We start from the raw sequence: 21013 nt of genomic DNA, 5'->3' as shown, positions 1-21013 counted from the left end.
GGTAGCCTTTCCCTTCTCCAGGGGATCTTCCCAACCCAGGGATAGAACCCAGGTCTCCCACACTGTAGGCAGATTCTTCACCATCTCAGCCACCAGGGAATCATAAAGCCCCATGCTTCTCACCAGCTGCAATCCAAGACCCCCAGTGCGGTGATGTGATGGGAAAGGCCAAGTATTCCTAGCAGAGACTAAGCCGTGAGCCTCTGGGAGCTGGCTGCACCCTTCTGGCTCAGGCTGAAATTGTTTTCAAAAAGGTCTTTGCAGCAGTGAAGTTTTATGACTCAAAGAACTTTCTTGGCAAACCTTGTCCTTAGCAGCATCTTGAGAAGCAAGGAGTGCCAGGATGCATGGAGCAGGAGAACCCAGCAGACCCTCCTCTGACCTCGAAGAGAGACCTCGGGGGGAGGGGGGGTTTCCTGAGTCTGATCCCTCCAAAAATATTTGCTGCTCAGGGAACATTTCCATAGGACTGGGGACCTCTCCAGACAGTCAGAGAGGAAGTTGGGGGTCGGATCCTGCCTTTCAGGTTCCCATCTCTCTGTGTGTAGCAGACCACTGTCCTGCAGCCTCCCCATGCAGGGCTTCCTGCCAGGCCCCAGGCCTCCAGTTCCCACCAACCAATGCCTTTTCCCAGCTGGCCAGCTGTCAAGCCCATGAGCTGGTGGATCGGCAGGTCTCCACGTGACCCGGGCCAGATGGTGCCCGTTCACGTCAGCTGCCATGGTGCTGTAACGGGCACAGCCTCACACACGTCTGCCTGATGATCGCACAGCACCCAGCACCTATCTGCATCCTGCCGTCTGGGCCTCCACTCCCCCACACCAATGCCGTCAGCACGGCACCCACCTGCATCCCCAGACCTCCCCCAGAGGGGGGCCCCTCTGCATTCTTGCTCAAAAGATGAAGGCCCACAGAATATTCCCAGCTCCCAGCAGGCTGTGGGGGCTTAACAAAGAACAATCATCCTCATTGTTGATGACACCTCAGAACAGTTTCTAAAATTTCACTGGGGGGTGGGCAGGAAGCTTGTGGTAGCAGATCCAGTGTGAAAGTCGTTCAGTCATGTCCAACACTTTGTGACCCTTCCATGGACTGTACAGTGTACAGAATACTGGAGTGGGTAGCCTTTCCCTTCTCCAGGGGATCTTCCTAACCCAGGGATCACCTGCTGAAAGGAGAGACTGGCCTGGTTACAGGTGAGCAGAGTCCCTTCCTAGCCTGGGGAAAGTGGCCTGGGAGAATTGTCCTCAGAGACAGCGCCCCCTTGAGGGGCCTCTGGGTAAGGCTGTCCAGGTGGATCACCTACCCAAACTCTCCCAGACAAGCGGAGGCCTGCTGGCAGAGAAGGGACCAGAGGAGGGGCCCGTCCAGGGCCAAGTAGGAGGGGACAAAGGCCAGACCCTGTGACAATTTCAAACCCCCACTTCTATCTGGGACTCGGGTTTCCTCTGCTCCAGCATCAATGTGGCTATTCATTGCGTGCTAAACTCTTTACACACGTCATCTCTTTACACACGTCATCTCATTTAGCCTACAGGGTTAGCTCTGTTATATTAGCTGTAGCTCAAATGATCAGTTGGAGGCGGGAGGCAGCCTCAGGGTGCAGGGAGCTGGAATTTGGACCCAGGGAGCCTGACTCCACAGCTCAGGCCTGGACAGCTACCCCCTGTGGACAGCCCTGGCCCAGGGGAGGATAGGGTGCTGGGCTGATGCTGCTGGGGGGCAGGCGAGAAACGCAACACTCAGAGGGGTTAGGGTCCAGGACTCTGAAAACAAAACTACATCGTTAGTTCCTCCATTCACCTGGCAGCCCAGAGGAGACTAACGTGGCAAAGGCCAGTCTCTCCCATGGGGTTTCAGCAACACAAATAGCCACGGGGCGAGAACATGTCCACCCCTCCTGCCCTGACAAGGCACAGAGGACTGCTTGGCACTGATCCTACTGTGGTCCTGGAACATGCCAGGGGTCAAGGCTAGAATGAGGGGCCCTCAGGCCACTGCGAGGCAGCATGGGTGGGGCTGGTCAGAGGCTGAGCCAGAGAAGAGAACAACGGGGCACATGCAGAGGGAGAAGAGGTGACCTGGAGAGCAAAGCACAGTGGTCCCAGGGGCCACAGCCATGGCATCTGGGCAAGGAGGCGGGGCCCACGTAGTCTCAGCCACTGGGCCGCAGAGATGCAGGAAGCCTGCGCTACTGACCTCCTGGTGTCGGGGCAGGTGACACTCAGAACCCACATCTGGTGCCCCCACCAGCAGGCAGAATTTATTTATTCATTCATTCATTCCACTATTTAATATTTACCAAGTATCTGCAAGGGTGTAGACACTGCCCCTGGCTTTCCGTGTGAACAAGACAGACACGGTCTGTGCCCTTTTGGAGCCTCATAATGGAGGAGAGAGGCAGAGAAAGGCCCTGCAGCGTGGCCATCAAGGCCCCTTCCCCCACCTTCCCCACGCGGATGCCCACCTCTCAGCCTCCCTTGCTCCTGCCCCCTGACTGAACACTGGGCTGACCCCTCCCTGGAGTCCTTGCCCACAGTCTTCCCTGGTTCAAGGCCCATAGCTCTGCCATTACTTCAAAGTTCCTTCCCTTTGAGACTCGGGGAGGAGGGCAAAGGTCAGGAAGCCAGGTATGACTTGGAGTCAATTCACTCTTCCACCAGGCGACTTCTACTCTGGGTTCCCACTCCGCCCCTCTCCAGCAGGCCCCCACCCACAATCCTTAAGACTGGGGGACCTGGGCCAGTTGCGCTACCTCTCTGGGTCTGCTTCCTCATGGAAAGATGAGAAAACCTGTGTTCTGCACCAGGCAGAAGCATTAGAGTCACCTAGGTTTCACCTTGGACCTCTGCTGGACTCCTGTCCTGTCACCCCACCTTCTGGGTCACCCTATCCTCACACAACCCTTTGGGCTGGAGCCCAGGACCCAGACAGGGAGGACGAGACGGGATGCCTGAGAGCTGGGGGGAGAAGGCAGGGGCTAAGGGGAGCTCAGGGATGGAGTCCACAGCCCGGGCTCAGGAAACATCGTGGGGGTGGCCCCAGGCTTGGAAACTGGGTGTAGGACAGTGAAGCGGGAGGTGATGGAGAGACAGCGTCGCCCAGCTCTGGTGTCCTGACATCTTATCCCCTGTTGAGCTAGTAGAGGCAGGGTGCAGAGGAAACACGACCTGTAACAGGACCTGCTGGGGAAGGACACGGAGAGGTGAAACTGGGCGAGGAGTGCGTGCATGTGTGTTTCCATCTGCCTGCTGACTTACCCCTGATGTTGGGGACCGCGGACCAGCAGGCCCCGCCCACAGTGTGTGGGGCTGTCAATGGGTCCTGAGTTCTGCGCGTTTGCAGTCGAGATACTCTGTGTCCCTCACTCTCCTCCTTCTCCCATGCTGGAGCCAGCTGGAGCCACCCACTTCCCACATGGAGCCCCACTCCGGCCGTGCACAGCCTCCAGGCCTGCTGCTCAAGACTCCTGAGCACAGACAGGCCCTGGGGCCAGCAGAGCTGTTTCACGGACCCCCACGCAGGGGCAGGGGTGGTGGTGGAGGGTGGGGGCCCAGCTCTTGGACCACTGTCTGCCCCTCCACCTGCCGGGCCGAGCCTCGAGGTGCGGGGGACATCCAGGACATCCCCAGAGGGGCAGCTGCTGCCTTTCTGTCCTGTCGGACTTCGAACATCTTGAAGTCATCCCCTCCTCTCCGGGTCCAGGCTCCTTATTTATAAAATAAGAAGCTGGTGCGAGCAGGACCACGGCGTATGGTCAGATGGCTGAGCACTGCACAAAAGCACCTGGAGGAGGTGACCGACAGCGCTGAGAGGCAGCCCAGTTTCTGCCTTGCAGGTTGAGGGGGTCTCAGGCTGCCGTACCTGAAGGAAGGGAGGCTTTTTTTTCCTCCCAGAAGACTTTTGCTCTTCAGGTCTTGTGTTCACGTGGGGCGTCTGCCTAGAGGGAGGCTTGTTCTCGTTCTCACAGAGGTACTGAGGCACCAGCCTTGAAACCAGCCCTCCACCCCTCCCCCAGGGTCCAGGGTCCAGTGTCCGGAAAGACATCCTTTGCAGACCCTCCTCCGTTTGTCTCTGGAGAGAGATCTCTGTGATTTTTCCTGCCTGGCTGTCCTCCTCTCTCCTTTATTTATTTATTTTGGCCACACCGTGCAACTTGTGGGATGTGGGATCTTAGTTCCCCATCCAGGAATCGAACCCATGTCCCCTGCAGGGAAATTGCGGAGTCTTTCGCCACTGGACCTCCAGGGAAGTCCCCTCCCCTCTCCTTTAAACTCTGCGATGTGGGCCCCAGCAGGGCCCCAGCAGACCTGCTCTGACGCCCTTCCCCGTGCTATAGACCCACCTCCCACTCTGGCCTGCCTGCCCCCCACCCCAGCGGCTTCCTCCCTCCCACACTGGACAGAGCGCTCAGCACAGGCCCGAGGTGGCCCATTCCCAGGAGAGGAGACAGTCTGAAGAGCGAAGCGCTTTGCCCGGATGACGGTGAGTCCAGCCAGGCCTCCCTGACTCCACATTTGACTCCAGTTGTGCACCCCCTCCCCAGTCTCACCCCTCCTTTCCCGGCCCCTTCCAACACTGCAGGCACACTGCTTGGCTTCACTGCTTTTATTTCATTAAGAAAGTAGCCGGGGAGCCCCCGGGGGGATGTGGGAATAGGGACAGTAGTCGGCTCCTGTCCTCTGGGGTGGGCAAACCTGTGTGAACAGAGACGAGGCCTGAAGGGCTCCGGGTGGTCCCTGCACTACCCCCCTCTCTCCTTAGATGCCCCTGACCTCCCACCCCCTATTCTGGGGCTGGGGTCCCCAGGCAGGGCTGGCCTGACCCAGGACTTAGGCTGGGGCACTGCCCCACAATGACTACCCCGGCCTGGGGTGGGGGACCCCAGCCCCTTACCCAGGCCTCAGGCTCAGTTGGGCGCAGTGAAGCGGCTCCCGTGGCCGCTGGGAGGCGCTGTTCGGTAGAAGGGGTCCGCAGAGATCAGGGTTCTGCAGGGAAGAAGGGGGTTCAGGTGAGGGAGGGGTGGGGGGCAGGGAGCCCGGGCCTTCTCCCCCTCTGCCTGCCTCTCTCCGCGGGGCCAGGGCTCAGCCCGGACGGCCAAACCACAACCAGTCTTTGCCTGCCAACTCCAGGCCATTGTTGGTGTAAATGCGATTTCTGAGGAATTGAATTGAGCAAAAAGGAGTCAGAGTGAGAAGGCAGAACCACAGTCATTCAGCTCTGTCCCCCCAACACCCCACCCCACCCCACCCCAATCAGCCAGGCAGGGAGCATGTTGGAGCCGGCTGAGTGCCCCGGGAACCAGGAGAGGGCAGGGCAGCAGCCGTGCAGAGGAGGGGTCGCTGGGGTGAGGAGGGCAGGAGAGGCAATGGATTAACCAGCGAGGGGAAAGGGGCCTCGCAGACGGACAGACAGACGCAGGAGGGAGGCGAGGCCGGGGACAGGCGGCTGGACACAGCGAAGGACACAGCAGGGGTGCGCTACCTGCCCACGTGAGGGTGCAGGCGCCTCAGGCTCTCCGTGGGGTTGGGGGTGGCCTCCAGGCGGGTGACCGGGTTGTTGAGGGCATAGCCTCCTGGCTTCTGGGGCTGCAGGCCACCTCGAGTCCAGCCCTCACGGTCCAGACCCTTGGGGATGTTCTCGAAGTATCTACGACACGGGAAGAAGGGCAGGTTGCCATACACTGGCCCCCGTCAACCTGGGCCGCCTCTGCACTCTGCCCCAGCAGGAATCTCGGCTCCAGAGGAGCACGCAGTGCCAGAGGTCCTCCCGCCTCGTTGGCTTTGCCCATGCCATCCCCCCCGCCAGGCTCTCCTGAAGGCCCTGTCCCCTCACTCCCCTCTTAGCCCGGAAACCTGCCCTGAGCTGCGTGCCCCTCCTCTGTGCCACCCCAGATACTGAGACACACTCGGGAGTGGAAAGGACTTTTGAGAGATGCCTCCCTGAGTCTTCTCTGGTGGTTCAGTGGCTAAGACTCCATGCTCCCAATGCAGGGGACCCGGGTTCAATCCCACATGCTGCAGCTAATAAGACCCAGAGCAGCCAAACATATATATATATATATTTAATATAATATGTGCATGTGTATACGTGTGTGTGTGTGCATCAGTTGCTTAGTTGTGTCCAGCACTTTGTGACCCCATGGACTGTAGCCCACCAGGCTCCTCTGTTCATGGGATTTCCCAGGCAAGAATACTGGAGTGGGTTGCCATTTCCTTCTCCAGGGGATCTTCTCAACCCAGGGATCGAAATCACATATCTTGCATCTCCTACAGTAGCAGGCAGATTCTCCACCACTATATAAAAGAGATGCCTCCCTGAGACTTCCCTGGTGGTACAGTGGCTAAGACTCCACACTCTCAAAGCAAGGGACCCGGGTTCGATCCCACATGCTGCAACAAGTAAGACCCAGCGCAGTCAAATAAATAAACACATACATATATATACATATGTATATATAAAGGAGATGCCACCCTGGCCTGTGAATGTGTCAGGGGTTGGGAGAGGATGGGGGCTGGGAACTCCATCTCATCCATTCCCCTCTCGGCATTCGACATTTCTTCCATTTTGCCAGTTTTCACTGAGCTAGCCTGGGCTGGGTTCCGAAGGTGCCAAGATGAGTAATATGTGGGCCCAGCCCTTGAGTTTACAAAGAAGGGATACAGAGAGATAAATGAGAAAATCAGTGATCACAACCCCCGGGGTTCTTGGCGCAGGAAGAAGGAGCAGCATGCCTGATGCAGGCAGGAGCTCAGGAAATTGGACAGGTGGGTGGAGAAGGAGAAGGTGGGCGGCCTGAGGGGTCTGTAGGCGCCTGGGGAGGGGCAGGGACACTGCTGTCCCCCAGAGTCCTGAGGAAGGCTCTGCCCCTCCTCCTTGCCCCCGGTGGGAACTGCAGCAGCCACACACATCAAGATCTTGCTATTGGGCTCAGGCACCGCTTCTGCCCTCTGCGCCTCAGGGTTTCCATCCAAAAGAGGGGTGTTTAGCTCCAAGGATCTAGGGTGGGCGGGGAGAACTCCCTGGGAGATGAAGGAGCTGAGGGAGGGCAGTGTAGACACAGATGACACATGCTGATACACAGATGACAGGTGCCACGAGGGCAGGATTTTCCTGAGTTACATCTCCTTCCTCCCACTTGTGTTATGCCCTCCCCACCCAGTGCTGGCCTGGGCAGCCCCCACCATGGCTCTAAGGCCGCTTCCTCCTGGAAGCCCTCCTTGATGCCCAGGACACTTATATCTTGCCCAGGGCTCACACAACACAAAGCTTACCTTCTGTGGGTACGTGGAGCCCACCTGCCATGGACTGGATGTGTTGTCTTAGCAGATGCGCTATTGCTCCATGCAGACCCCGTAGTACCCCTTTATTCCTGCCCTGCCCACCCATGGCCTGCACAGAATCTTTGGGAAGGCTGCCCTTGGGTTGTTGAAGCCCACTTTGCCTGGGCAAGGAGGTACCTGGGATTTAATATCACCCCTGGGGACAGCTGTTAACCAAGGACTGGCGAAGGTGGGGTATGAATACCCCAGCTCTCTTGCTTCTTGGCCGGGATCATTCTGAATTGTGTGTTTTGCACTGGTTTCTAGAGTCTTCCCATGGGATATCTGGTTTAATAACACACTACTGTTGGCCACCAGCCCTTCCCCATCCAGCTTACTCCCTCCCTGACACCCTCAGGAAAGGGCTTACACCCAACTCCTCGGCTCGGGATCTGCTTCTAGGGGAACCACATTCATCACGTGTTGGGTCCTCACTAATTAAACTAAATAAACTCAGTACTTGTCCAGTCTCAGTCTCCCTGTCTGTAAAGTGGGTACCAGCTTCGCAAACCCAGATGTAGGGAAGGGGGCTCACCCTTGGTTGTAGGTGGTCAGGTAGCGATTATCCATGTCAGGGTCATAGGGGCTCCGAACATAGCTGGGGTTGTTAAGGCTGAACCCTGAGGGCTCCTGCACCAGAAGGGTAGAGCGGGGACTTGTCAGGTCAGGAGGGGAGTGGGGATTTGGGGCTGGGGGCTGGTACCCCGACCTCACCTTGTTGCCCACGGTCTCCCGGCCAAGCAGGGCAACATTTGTCTGTTGCATCCTCTGGGGAGACTGGAATTGCCAATGGTTCATGCTGCTGGGTTCTGGGCAGGGAGGGGGTACCTGAAAGGAACAGAGCCACAGGAAGGGTGGCTGGGCGGCCAGGGTGGGGCAGCAGGATGGATGGAGGGCAGGCACAGAGCCCCAGCAGCCCCAGCCCCAGGACGGCGTCCCTCCTCCTTCAACACCCAAGTCACTGCTCCGAACACGCTCCTCACTTTCCAGCCCCTAGGCCTTTGCCTCTCCACCCAGGGGTCCTTCCTCCACATCTCCAAAGATCCTGATTTTTCCCATCCTGCCTGGATCTAATGTCACCGGGTCCAAGAAACCTCCCTGTCCCCTCCCTTCTGGGTGCTCCCCGCTCTGAGGGAGCCCCCTGAGGCCACTCACTCTGGGATTCAGGGTCCTCTCGTTCACTCGGCTGAAGGCCGTCTCTCGCTCGGAGCCTCTGGCCAGCACCGGCAGGAACTCATCCCCCTAAGGCAGCAAGGCAGCCCCTGGCACAACTTCCAGCATGACCCCCACCGCCCCCACCAGAGGACCCCAGGCTGCAGCACAGATATCCCCGCTTCCGCCGCTCCAACCCTGGCTCAGCTTACATGAGGGTGGGAAATGGGGAGAAAGTCCGACTTGGTGACACTCCGGCTGGGGAGGAGGACCTGAAAAGAGGCCACAGAGGAGCATCAGGCCAGCAGAGGCAGCAGCTCCTCTGTCCCGAGTGCAGAGGACAGCTCAGCACTGATGGGTATCACGGGACTTTCAGAGGAAAGGGGAGAGTTTGGCAGGAGGGAAGGAGAAGCACGGTGCTGAATGGGAACCAGCAGGCCAGGGTTCTTGTCTGAACTCCAGGTGATCCTGGCTACACTGCCTTTCTTCTTTGAACCTCAGTTGTCTCATCTGTCAGATGGGGGAGCTGGACCAAAGTGGTGATTTTTGCCCAAGTTTTTTCATCTTGTGGTTAGACAAAGGCATCTGCAGCATATACATATTTAAAGCTAGAATTGCCCCAGACTGGAGAGCTTCAGTCACCTTGAGAGTCTAGTGGGTCCCAGCCTGACTTACTGGGTCCCCAGGAAGGGCCTGGGAGGGCGGCTGGAAGACGATGGGGTTCTTGTTGGACTCTTCGGTGAAGCCAGTCTCCTCCTTGGCACCAATTGAATTCTTCTGCAAGAGATCTGCAAAAGACAGCCCCGCCTTGCTGGCCTGGGATCAGCTGGCCCCACCCACATGGCTGCCAGGGGCTCAGGGTCCCAGAGGTGGGGAGGGAGCCAGCTCCAAGGATCTGGAGGCCTGAGCCACCAGGACCATGGGTACTGGTGGGGGCTCCAGAGTCCAGGACAGAGAGCAAACGAGGAGAGCAGAAGGAAGGGCAGGCCTCAAGCAGCCGTCCTAGGCAAGTGAGTTGTCCTTTGGAGATCGGCAGGCCTAAAGCACCGAGGTCAGGCTGGGGAAGGTGGTTTCCCCAAGCTGCCTGTGTGTCCTTCTGTTTCCTGCTGATGCCTTCGTAGTGTTGTGCCAGCTCTGGGGTCCCCAGGGATCCCCTCCCCAAGGGTTGGGGGTAGGGATGTGTGGTGGGACGGTAGCTAGAGCTCCGACTCGCGTCTGCCTACCTGGCTGATGTGACGGCTCCTTGAGATACTTGGAATTATACTCGGAAGTCATGAAGCGGGGGCCCTGGAACAGAGAATGTAGCAGTGGGGCACACGAGGTAGACGGGGAGCCTGCAGGCGGTGGGGGTGGCGCTGGCTCTTCAGTTCTCTGGGCTCTGAGTAGACCCGCGTGGTTCTCTGAGACCGGAGGGCCGGCAACGCTTCCCCACACTCCCTGCCCCCACACAAATCTCTCTTTCAGCCAGCATCACAGCACCCGAAATTCCATCATGAGAGCACAGCTTCTCTGTGACAATTGAAACTAAGTCACATCCGGGCTTCCCTAGTGGTCCAGTGGTTAAGAATCTGCTTTGCGATGTAGGGGGACACCGGTTCGATCCCTGGTCTGGGAGGATCCTATATGCTACAGAGCAACTGAGCCCAAGCGCCTCAACTCCTGAGCCCATGCACTGCAGCTACTGAAGCCTGCGTGCCTAGAGCCTGTGCTCCACGATGAGAGAAGCTGCCAAGGGAGGAAGTGGGTGCTCACAGAGCACTGGGCCCCTGGAGGGGGTCAGGAGAGATGGGAGCTCGGGGATTAAATCCAAAGATACACATAAGGGTGTTCATGGGGACCACTTTGATGCTGCCTTGGAAACACCAAATATCAAATCCTTGGCTCGCCCCTGTCTTTGTGTGGGCCCTGAGCCAACACTGAGTCGGCTACATGGGTGAGCCAGCTCAGAGCCTGTCCCAGGGAGGAAGGAGGAGGTGGGTTCTGGCCCCTCTGCCCCACACAGGACCCTCATTGGGGCCACGCACTCACATGTCGGGCATTCTCCCACTCCAGCGAGCCCTTGTTCTGCTGCTGGTGGAGGAGGGGCACATTCTTGGGCTCCAGCCCCGTGATGGCCTGGGGCCCATAGTCCTGGGTGTCAAAATGGACCTTCCTCACCTGGGAGGAGGGAGCAGTCAATTACCGTCCCGTTGAGGGGATGGCAGTCACTTCCAGACTCTGATTCTGCCCTTGACCCCTGCAGAGGATCTGCACAGCAGCCCGAGGGTCCTTCCACAGTGAAGCTGGGCCAGGCCCTTCCTCTGCTCAGAGCCCTGTGGTATCCCCGTCATACCCCAGGTAGGATCCCACATCCTGACAGACAGCCCACGAGGACCCGGCTCCTCACTCTGCTCCAGTCCCCTGCCTCCCTGCCGTCCCTCCTCCTGTCAGATGCTCCCGCCTCAGGGCCTTTGCACTTGCTGTCTGGACTGCCTGCTCCTCCCTCACTTAGCTGATTCCGGAGGAACATTGACCTCCCTCAAGTTTTTGTCTAATGTCGCCATAGCAAGCTCTTTTCTGACCCTCCTGACTTGCAAGGGCAACTCTTGCACTTCTTCACTCCTTGTCCCTTCCCTGTTATATTTTTCCCTCCAGCACATATCACCTTCAAAAACAGAAGAGGTGGGACTTCCCTCATGGTCCAGTGGTTACAACTCCATGCTCCCAATGCAGGGGGCATGGGTTCAATCCCTAGTTGGGGAACTAAGACCGCACATGCCACACAGCATGGCCAAAAAATTAATAAATAAAAATAATTTAAAAAGGTGCTTAGAATATATTGATTGCATGAATGAATGACAGCATCCATTCTCGTGGTGGTGATGAAAATAAGGAAGTATTAGTTGTTAATTCATGTCCGACTCTTTGCGACCCCACGGACTATAGAGTTCACCAGGTTCCTCTGTCCGTGAGATTCTCCAGACAAGAATACTGGAGTGGGTTGCCATTCCCTTCTACAGGGGATCTTCCTGACCCAGGGATTGAATCCGGGTCCCCTGCATTAGCAAATAGATTCTTTATGGTCTGAAACCCCAGGGAAGGTTTTATAATAAGGAAGACGGTCATACAACTACAGAAGTGAAGAAGACGGAGATGCCTGTGCAAAAAATGAGCACAACAGCAGCACTGGGGATGGAGATGTGGAGGGGATGGGGGATCGTGGGGACGGTGTTGAGGTTGAGGTGGGGAGGGAACAGCACTAGTGGGGAGACGGTGATGATGGTGACAGGAGTGGAGATGGAAATGGAGGGGGACGTGGTGGGGCGTAGGGTGAGGTCAAAGTGGGGCAGCTGAGTGGACCCCAGCCCACACTGTGGCTCCTACATGTCCAGTTATCTCAGCCTTGACCAACTCTTGCAGTGCAGCCCCACCCTCTGGAGGTATCCACACCTGGTCCACCCTCCAGCCCTTCCTTCACCCCAGACTAGGGCTCCCAGTCTCTCCTGGCCCTGGCCCAGCACTGACCTCCTTGATGGGGGTGACTGCACTGGCTTTCTCCCGAGAGTAGCCAGAGCTGGTCTGGTGCAAGTTCCTGGGCAGTGGGTATGTGCCATCGGGCACCTCCAGGGGGCGGTAACTCTGACTGGTCACTGTCTGGAAATTGTTGCAGACTTGTTCCCTGAGGGTGGGGCAGGAGCTATTAACACCAGCACCACCTGTCTTTGTCCCCTGCGGGGCGTCCTCCTCCCTCCAGCCTCCCACAGCTGCCTCAGGAGTCTTCTTGCCTTTGGGTCCCAGGCTGAGGACCAGTCCCCGAGTCCCCCAGGACCCCAGACCCCAGGCGCGGAGGCTGGAGTTGGTCTGATGAGGTCCGATGGCCCTGAGGGCTAAGGCCTGGGAAGGCAGGGGGTGAGGAGGGGTTGGACAGACTGTACCCCATGGCCGGGTTATCCAGGGCATCGAGATGCGGTTGGTAGGAGACCACAGGCCGGTAATTTGATTTGTAGCCTGTGCCTTCGTGAATGCCCACGCGGGGCTTGAAATCCTCCCGACCTGCCAGGCGGGAAGCAGGCAGACAGGACTGAGGGTCAGCAGGGTGGGAGAACAGTGACCGGGGCTTCCCAGGCAGGGCCAGCATACTCCGCCCCCACCCCCAAGGTCTAAAAGGCTGTCCCCATCCTGTCCCATGTCCTGGGGCTGGCTCCTACACAAAGGTGCCCTCACCGTAGGCTGTGCAGTAGCTGGTGGCGTAGAATTTCAGAGGGTCTGTGCAGCCCCCCGAACTCATCTTCACGTAAGGGGAGACAACCCCCAGGGGGAGTTTTCCCATCATGGTGCTGTGGGGCAGGGCCCCCTGGGGGCCTAGGAAGGAAGCACACGGAGCCCTGGAGGTCTGGCAGCCCCAGAGCCTGCCCTAGGCCCAGGTTGCGGGGATCATGAGGAGGTGATGGAAGCCTTCACACGGCCCTCCTCCCAGGCCTGTGCCCTTCCACCGACACCCCGGACTGAAGAAAGGACTAGTGATCGTCAACATGCAGCGCCCTGTGTCTCATCTCGCTTTCCCCACACCTTATCATCCACCCCTCCCCCATTTTACAGCTGGGAAACTGAGGTTCCGAGTGATGAAGGCTTAGCTCACAATAGGTGGCAGAGCCAGGACTCAGAGCCTGGGGCTCTGACTCCCCAGCCCCATGTGAACCCCCACGTGCCCTCTTCTGGGGACTGAATGGCCAGACTACTGCCCTCCCTGGGAATTCTTGGCCACCCCAGCTCAGAAGCTCATTCTCAGCCCCAGGCTCCAAGTCTGTCACCCTGGACTCCCCCACCCTTGCCCACCTCCCACTGGAAGTTGGCTTGGCTCTCTCAAGCTCTCTCGGGGCCCAACCACAGTTGGCCCCACCCTCACCTGCCCTCCGCAGGGGCTCTGAGGTCAGGCAATAGGCTGCAGGAGGCAGGAGCTGCTCCAGAGACGCCTGAGCCCTAGGGGAGGCGGCCAGGCCAGGAGAAACAGTGCGTTGCCTAGCAACGGGTGCCTAGCAACAGCGTCCCCTGGCCTCTCAAGCCCTTCTAAAGCCAGGGCCCACTGAGGGGCTGACCTGGCCAAGAGAGGAGGCCAGGAGCCGCCCAGGCAAGGTCCTGCCTCCGAGGCTCCAGCCCCTATTGTGGGTCCCTCGCCAGAGCTGGGCAGAATTGCCGTCCGAGCGACACAACATAAAAGATAATCCCGAACAATCACTCGCATTTATTGAGTACCCACTTCTCACCAGACACTTTACATCTTTTATCTCCAGTCTTCTGAGTAGCTCTGCCAGGTAGCTATTATTATCCTTCTTTTCACACAGGGAAAATGAGGCTTAGGCAAGCAAAGTGACTTGACTGGCCAGAGATCTCACAATCAGAAAATAGCAGAGTTGAGTTTCAAACGTGGGTGAGTCCAGATCCCACTCTTAAGCCTCTGGGTAAATTAATGTTTACTATGTTCTGCTAGAGCCAAATCTGTACCAAGCTCTTTTACACACATTACCTCGTATAATCCCCCAAACCACCCTCGAACTGGGTACTATTATTACAGAGCCAATAAACCACAGCAGTGAAGTGTGTGGTTCAAACCTGCTCTGTCGCCTTTGATGAGTTATTTATCCTCTTAACACCCCCATTTCCTCATCTTCACTGAGGGTGTCACTGGACCCGCTTCTAGGGCTGTTGAGAGATTTGATGAGAGTGTGGATTCAGTACCTAGCAGGTAGTTGAGACTCAATTTTTAAAAGCTCTTCTCAGCTTTATTTTGCGATGGAAAAGGTGAGCCCTGGGTAGAGGCACCTGAATTAAAAGGGTGTAAGCCAAGGACTTCCCTAGTGGTGCAGTGGGTAAGAATCTGCCTGCCAATGCAGGGGACACAGGTTCGTTCTCTGGTCCAGGAAGATCCCACATACCATGGAACAACACTGCAACTACAGAAGCTTAAGTGAGAAGCCACCGCAACGAGAGGCCTGTGCACTGCAACCAAGAGTAGGCCCCGCTGGTTCCAGCTAGAGAAAGCCTGCACGCAGCAATGAAGACCCAGTACTGCCATAAATAAATAATAAAAAATAATTCAAAAAAATTTTAAAGTCCACGCTCCTTCTGTGAGGGCCCATTCACCTCATATTGACGTATGGCTTGTGAATGTTTAACAGTTAGATCTTTGGGAAGGGGGACTAAGCAGGTGGGGTTGGGGAGAAGTGTCCTGATTTGTAGCATTTATTAATTTCTGTGGAGAAGGAAATGGCAACCTACTCCTGTATTCTTGCCTGGAAAAATCCCATGGACAGAGAAGCCTGGCAGACTATAGTCCACGGGGTTGCAAAGAGTCGGACACAACTGAGCAGCTAACACTTTCATGATCTAAACACTCTCATCATGGGTCGCTCTCAAATTACCAGTGCAAAGTTACTGAGAAGAGGACTGGGTAGACGGAGTCAGTAGCCCACCACTATATACTGTATAGTATTTCCAGCATCCAGATGCAACAGAAGTAACCACAAGAACATGAACGACAGAAAAATGTAGGCATGCGATGAGAAGGTGATGACTTTGAAGTATTTATCTGCTTCATTTTTAATATAATTTAGTAGATTATAAGTTTATGTCATCGAGTTTTTAACAATGGCTGCATTCAACAATCAGCTGGCACACTTCCTGGAAGTGTCCCCCTTCGGCTCTCAGGAGCTGTATGAGCTGGTTCCAGGGCACCCCCGCTCTTAGGGGAGAGTGGAATGTGAATGAAGCGAGGTCACGGGAAGGGCGGCTGCCCTTGCCCAGGAGATGCCCTTGCTGCATTCACCCAGAGTGACTGACCCAGCGGGGAAGGGACTGTGTCTCTACCCGACCCCTACAGGGAGGCCCTGGACCCAGAGGTGACCAGGGGCCAGCGGAGGTGTAACAAGCACCCGCCCTCCAGAGGGACAAGTCTGTTCTGGGACCAGAAGCTGCAGGGACAAGGTCTTCCCTGATAGGCCAGCAGGGAGCATGGGCAAGGTACAGACAAAAAAGAAGAAGAAAAAGGAGGAGCTGCAGAGACAGAAGTGAGTGTCCACAGCCTGGCCCTCCAGCCAGGAGCTCCCTGTCTAACGACAGAGGCTCCCCTGAGCGCCGCACGAGAAACAAGACAGGGAGGAACAGGTGGGGACTCCCTTAGGACAGAGGCGGGAGGCTCTCCTCCAAGGCTCTCAGGGAAAGGGTTACAAGCAAGGGCTCAGACTCTGAAGCCAGATGGCAGGGCCCTGGCTCTGACAATTAATAACCAGAAGACTTGGTGCGAAGTCTTGCCTGGTGGCTCAGTGGTAAAGAATCCACCTGCAATGCAGGAGACTCAGGTCCAATCCCTGGGTCGGAAAGATCCCCTGGAGAAGGGAATGGCAACCCACTCCAGTATTCTTGCCTAGGAAATCCCATGGACCGAGGAGCCTGGCGGGCTGCAGTCCATGGGGTTGCAAAAGTCTGACACGACTTAGCAACCAAACCACTACCATGTTACTTGTGCCTCGGTTTCCCCTTCTGGAAAGTGGGGGTGATAAGGGTACCTCCCTGTGGGGCTGTAACTGGCACTGAGGTGGTAGGTGCCACCTAAGAGTTGGGGAAAGGTCTTGGCAAAAGACTGGGTTCTCCCCACGGCACTGCCCTCTGGGAGCCCAAGTCTACAGCAGCCTCAGTCACGGCCGGCGTGATGTAGCCAACAAAAGCTCACATCAGGACCCTGAGAGGACTGAGCTCAAAAACCCATGTCAGGGACCTGGTGGTCCAGTGGCTAAGAATCTGCGCTCCCAACGCAGGGGGCCTGGGTTCAAGCCCTGGTCAGGGAACTAGATCCCACATGCCACGACTAAAGATCCCGCGTGCGGCAACTAAGACCTGGCACAGCTAAATAAATAAATATTTTTAAAAGTGCTTCTGCCACTCGTTAGCTGTGCGACCCCAGTTTTCACCTCTCGGAGCCCCTTTCTGCACCTGTACGGAAGGAACTCTGCATCAATGTTGCAGGGTTGCTGGGGAATCTCAAATATCCTTTGCACAGTGTCTACTAAGCAGTAGGCCTGCACCAGGCGGAGAGGAGGGAGGGCACTCCACGTGGAAGTCCTGGCCAGGCAAAGGCGGGATTGCCTGGTCCCTGAGTCCCGAGCACAAAGGGGCTCAGCTGGGGGAGACAGCCTGGAGGGAGGCTGGGACTAGGTTTTCCCTTTCGCAGTGGATGCGAGGCAAAAGGGATACTGAAAGGCTATTGTCCCATAGCGCTGCGTGGGGAGCTCTTGAACCGCTGGGGACACCAGCGTCAAGCCCACGAAAACCCTGGGGAGGAATTCTGGGAGGCGGCTGTATGTGTTTTTTTGCTGTGTGGCGACACCCAGTGGCCATCATGCGGAACTGCAGGTGATCGAACGGCGCAGCCCTCATAATGCTGGGAGGGGCGGTTCCTGGAGGGGCGAGAGCAGAGAAGCTACTAGATCGCCCAGACACAGGCCACCCCCAGGTTCTCCAGAACCTAGGGGCCGGCCTGGGCAAGGAGTGCTCGGGGGCGGGGGCTCGGAGGGGTGGGCGCGGCACGGGCCGGGAGCCCACAAGCTGCAGGAGCCCAGGGGCTGCCCCCCTGCTGCTGCTCCCAGCACTAATCCAATTGCTATCTTTTGAACCTCTTTTGAACCTCTCACCTCTGTGCCTCAGTTTTTCTAACTTCCCCGTTCTCCTCTCGCCCCAGCCCCTGGCAACCTCCATGCGACTTTCTGTCTCTGTGAATTTGACTGCTCTCTGTTGTTCAGCTGCTAAGTCGTGTCGGACTCTTTGCAACCCCATGAATCATACAATATTTGTTCTTTTGTGTCTGGTTTCTTTCACTTAGCATGATGTCTTTAAGGTTCATCCCTATTGTAGCAGGTATCAGAATTTCCTTCTTTCTTAAAGTCGAGTAATACTCCATTATATGTATATATCACACGCTGTTCATCCACTCATCTGTAGATGGACACTTGGGCTGTGTGCATCTTTTGGTTATCGCAAATAATACTGCTATAACATGGGTGTACATGTGGCTTGTTGAGACCTTGCTTTCAGTTTTGAGGGATGCAACCCAGAATTGAAATTGCTAGAATTTCTAAAGTCCATACTCATAAAATCCATGTGCTGGAGACTGGGGTAGGCACAAAGGTAATGTTTCCTGACTTCAGGTGGGCCCCAAGTTAAGGGGGTTACTGGGGGAGGAGAATGATCTGGTGCTGCCCCCAGAAAAGGCCTGGGCTGAGTTCCTTTAGGTAAAAGAGGAAGAGGCTGGGATGCCGATGTCTTGGGTGAGCCGAGGTCACATCTCTCCTCCTTTCTGAGCCTCTTCTAGAACTTGGGTTTGCAGTCTGCCTCTGGCGCAAATGGTTCTGTGTGACTTTCCTTAATTAATCACCCTCTCTGATCTGGCTGTCCGTGAAAGAGGGCGCTGGGCCAGAACAGGAGGTTTGGCGTGTTTGTTTTTAGTTTGAGATGTGTTGTTTGTTTGGCCTCAAGGCCTTGGAACTCTTTCTTCAAATATATTAAAATGATAACTGGCTCAGTGTCTCCCCCATCCCCGTCATCTGTGAGACAGCAGGACCCCAGTCGACACCTTTTCCAGGTCCTTCCTCTCTGCCTTGTTACAGGGGAGTGTGGAGGGGAGCCTGCATCACCTAGCCCATACTCAGCCTCACCCTCTGGGACTGATGGGACCCACATTGGCAGTACCTCCCAGCTGAGATCCTGAGGTTTGTCTGTGGAGGCCACAGGGTTTGAGGAACAGAGCTCATCAAACCCCTCATTCTGCCCGCAGGAACGCTGTTTCTGAACCCAGATTCTCCTGAGCCCACCTGACAACCCTTATCCCGGCCAGGTGTCCCCCTACCATGTGATCACCTGGATCTCATCTGTTCGGAGAGATCCTCTGAGATGGAGCAACTTGAAACTGGGACATGATGTAAAAAAGGTCATGGCAGGAAGGGCTGGCTGGGGCAATACCAAGCCCATGGGCCCCCTCTTGTCCGCGGCATGGGGGTAACAAGGTGGCCTGGATTCACACAACCATCTCTCAGATCAGCCCTGGGTGGTGGGGTCCCCCTCTCAACGGTTCAGGATGGCCAGGTAACTGAATCGAGGGAAGGGGATCTGGAGGCTCCTAGGTCTGAACAGCTTGGTCTTAGGAAAGGAGCCCTGGGTTTGGGGCCTCACCAACCTGTGTTTAGATGCCAGCTCCATCAAGGACAATTTTCCTCCCTGTGACAGCAGGATGCCGCCTGCTCCCTGGGATGTTATGAGAATGAAGTGAGGACTGTAAGAAAGGGGGCTCAGTGTGACCCGCCTGGTGGAGCTGGTGAGTGATGGGGGCTGGGAGTATTACGGGTATAGACACTGGCTCCAGGGATCAGGCCAGTAGCCAGGCCAGGATGACTTCAGGTTTCACTATCGATTTTGCCCATTTCTAGCCTCTGCACTGTGACTTGGACCTCTAGGAAGGCCGCTGCTCCAGTGAGGCAGAAAGAGGCAACCAGGACTAGGGTCCTAAAACCTCCACCTTTGAAACATGCCCTGGAGGCTCTGCTCACTTAGCTGTTGCCACAGGAACTGAAATATCCTGAGTCTAGTGACCTAAGACCAACCCCTCTCCCTCTCTGTTTTTCCTAAAAGGAAATGATTCTCTTGCTGGTCTGAGCGCTCTCTCCCCCCACCTCCCACCAAGCTAGCATAACTTCCTGTAGTTCATTTGCACCCCTGGTAGATGCTTCCTGGAAGAACTCTGCCGAGCGTATTTGATGGCTGTTCTGTTTCTGCCTGTTCTGTTCTTTTGCTGTCTCCTCTGGGGGAACTGGTTGATCTTGCACAGGGTTTAAAAATTCATGACTCCTGAGGAAGATGAAATGAGATGGAGCAGAAAATAAGAACCCAGCGCCAGTTTTCCAGTGGGACAGAGAGATTCTTGCCAGTGATCAGCAAGACACCGAGGACCGGGGGCGAGAGGAAGCCCTCTGGATGCACAGAGAGCTGTTTTTGACTCTCCACACACCTTATTTTCTGGGACCTGTGCTCTGGGACTCAGTTCCTCCAAGCCTGTTTCTTTAGCTGTCTGATGAGGTCATGGTAGAATTCATACTTGAGGATTCCGAAAAGACAATGTTTAAGTGCTTAGCGCGTAGCTGGGTGTAGAGAAGGCACTCAATGAGTGCCTATGAGTCTTTTACTTTTCCCAGCCTCTCTTGCAGTTAGGGCCATGTGGCCAGTTCTGGCCAATGTGCTACACAAGGAATTGAGGCGTGCCGTTCCCAGTCTGAGGCAGTCAGCAGTGGTGGTGGGTTTTCTACTCTCTGTGCTTGGAGAGAGGAATGTCAGGATGGAAAAACCACAGGATGGAAGCAGCCTGGATCACTGAGTCACTGTCTGGAGGCAGGCTGTCCCTGAGAGTGGCTCTTCGCTCAGCAGACAGGGACATGATAGAGAAACCGTGCCCCTTCCAGCCCCTGAGGGCTGGGATGCTGTTTGCTGCTTCAGCAGAAGCAACAGGTTTTTCAGAGATTGGATTCTCCACACTCTTTCAGAGTCAAGCCTCTGAAATCCAGAGGCCCTCTGTGCATCCAGGGGGCTTCCTCTCGCCCCCGGTCCTCAGTGTCTTGCTGCTTTTCAGAGAAACAGAATCAATAGGATGTGTAAGAGTTCCTAACTGTGTATCTATAGTGGAATATTATTCAACCATAAAAAAGAAGGAAGTCCTGCCATTTGCAACTATATGGATGGACTTTGAGGGCATGGTTGCTTAGTCCCTAAGTTGCATCAGACTCTTTGTGACCCCATGGACTGCCAGGATCCTCTGTCCATTGGATTTCCCAGGCAAGAATACTGGAGTGGATTGCCATTTCCTTCTTCAGGGGATCTTCATGACCCAAAGATCGAACCCATGTCTCTTGCATTGGCAAGTGGATTTTTTTACCACCAAGGAAGCCTGAGGACATTATGCTAAGCAAAATAATTTCTCAGACAGAGAAAGGCATACTGTGTGATCTCAGTTACATATGCAATCTAAGAAAAACAAACTCATAGAAACAGAAAGTAAATCGGTGGTTGCCAGAGGCAGAGGTGGGGAAGAGGGGAATGAGGTAAGGTGGTCCAAGGGTATAAAATTCTAATCATAAGATGAATAACTTCTGGGGATATAACGTACACCGTGATGACTACAGTTAACAGCGCTATATTGTGCACTTAAAAGTACTAATTGATGCTTTCGAATAGTGGTGCTGGAGAAGACTCTTGAGAGTCCCTTGGACTGCAAGAAGATCAAACCAACCAATCCTAAAGGAAATCAACTCTAAATATTCATTGGAAGGACTGACGCTGAAGCTGAAGCTCCAATACCTTGGCCACTTGATGTGAAGAGCCAACTCATTGGAAAAGACCCTGATGCTGGGAAAGATTGAGGGCAAGAGGAGAAGGGGGCAACAGAGGATGAGATGGTTGGACGGCGTCACCAACTCAATGGACGTGAGTTTGAGCAAATTCAGGAGATAGCGAAGGACAGGGAAACC

At 55.7% G+C, this 21013-nt stretch overlaps 1 protein-coding gene across 1 annotated transcript; it reads right to left on the bottom strand.

Moving 5' to 3' along the window:
- Positions 1-4593: 4593 nt before the first annotated feature.
- PPP1R32 (protein phosphatase 1 regulatory subunit 32) lies at positions 4594-13459 on the bottom strand. Its single transcript, XM_043452065.1, has 14 exons — positions 13360-13459; positions 12678-12815; positions 12389-12506; positions 11979-12132; positions 10503-10631; positions 9698-9761; positions 9150-9262; positions 8687-8746; positions 8478-8564; positions 8037-8150; positions 7858-7952; positions 5485-5649; positions 4897-4988; positions 4594-4697 (listed from the first exon to the last, which is right to left on the bottom strand). The coding sequence occupies exons 2-13, from the start codon at positions 12784-12786 to the stop codon at positions 4910-4912; spliced, it is 1287 nt and encodes a 428-aa protein (XP_043308000.1). The 5' UTR covers positions 12787-12815; positions 13360-13459; the 3' UTR covers positions 4594-4697; positions 4897-4909.
- Between the last annotated feature and the right edge of the window lie 7554 nt (positions 13460-21013).

This window comes from Cervus canadensis, chromosome 29 (genome assembly GCF_019320065.1).
Source record: "Cervus canadensis isolate Bull #8, Minnesota chromosome 29, ASM1932006v1, whole genome shotgun sequence".
Taxonomy (NCBI): Eukaryota; Metazoa; Chordata; class Mammalia; order Artiodactyla; family Cervidae; genus Cervus; species Cervus canadensis.
Note: the sequence above shows the minus strand (reverse complement) of the source record. Positions and strands in the feature narration are given on the sequence as shown.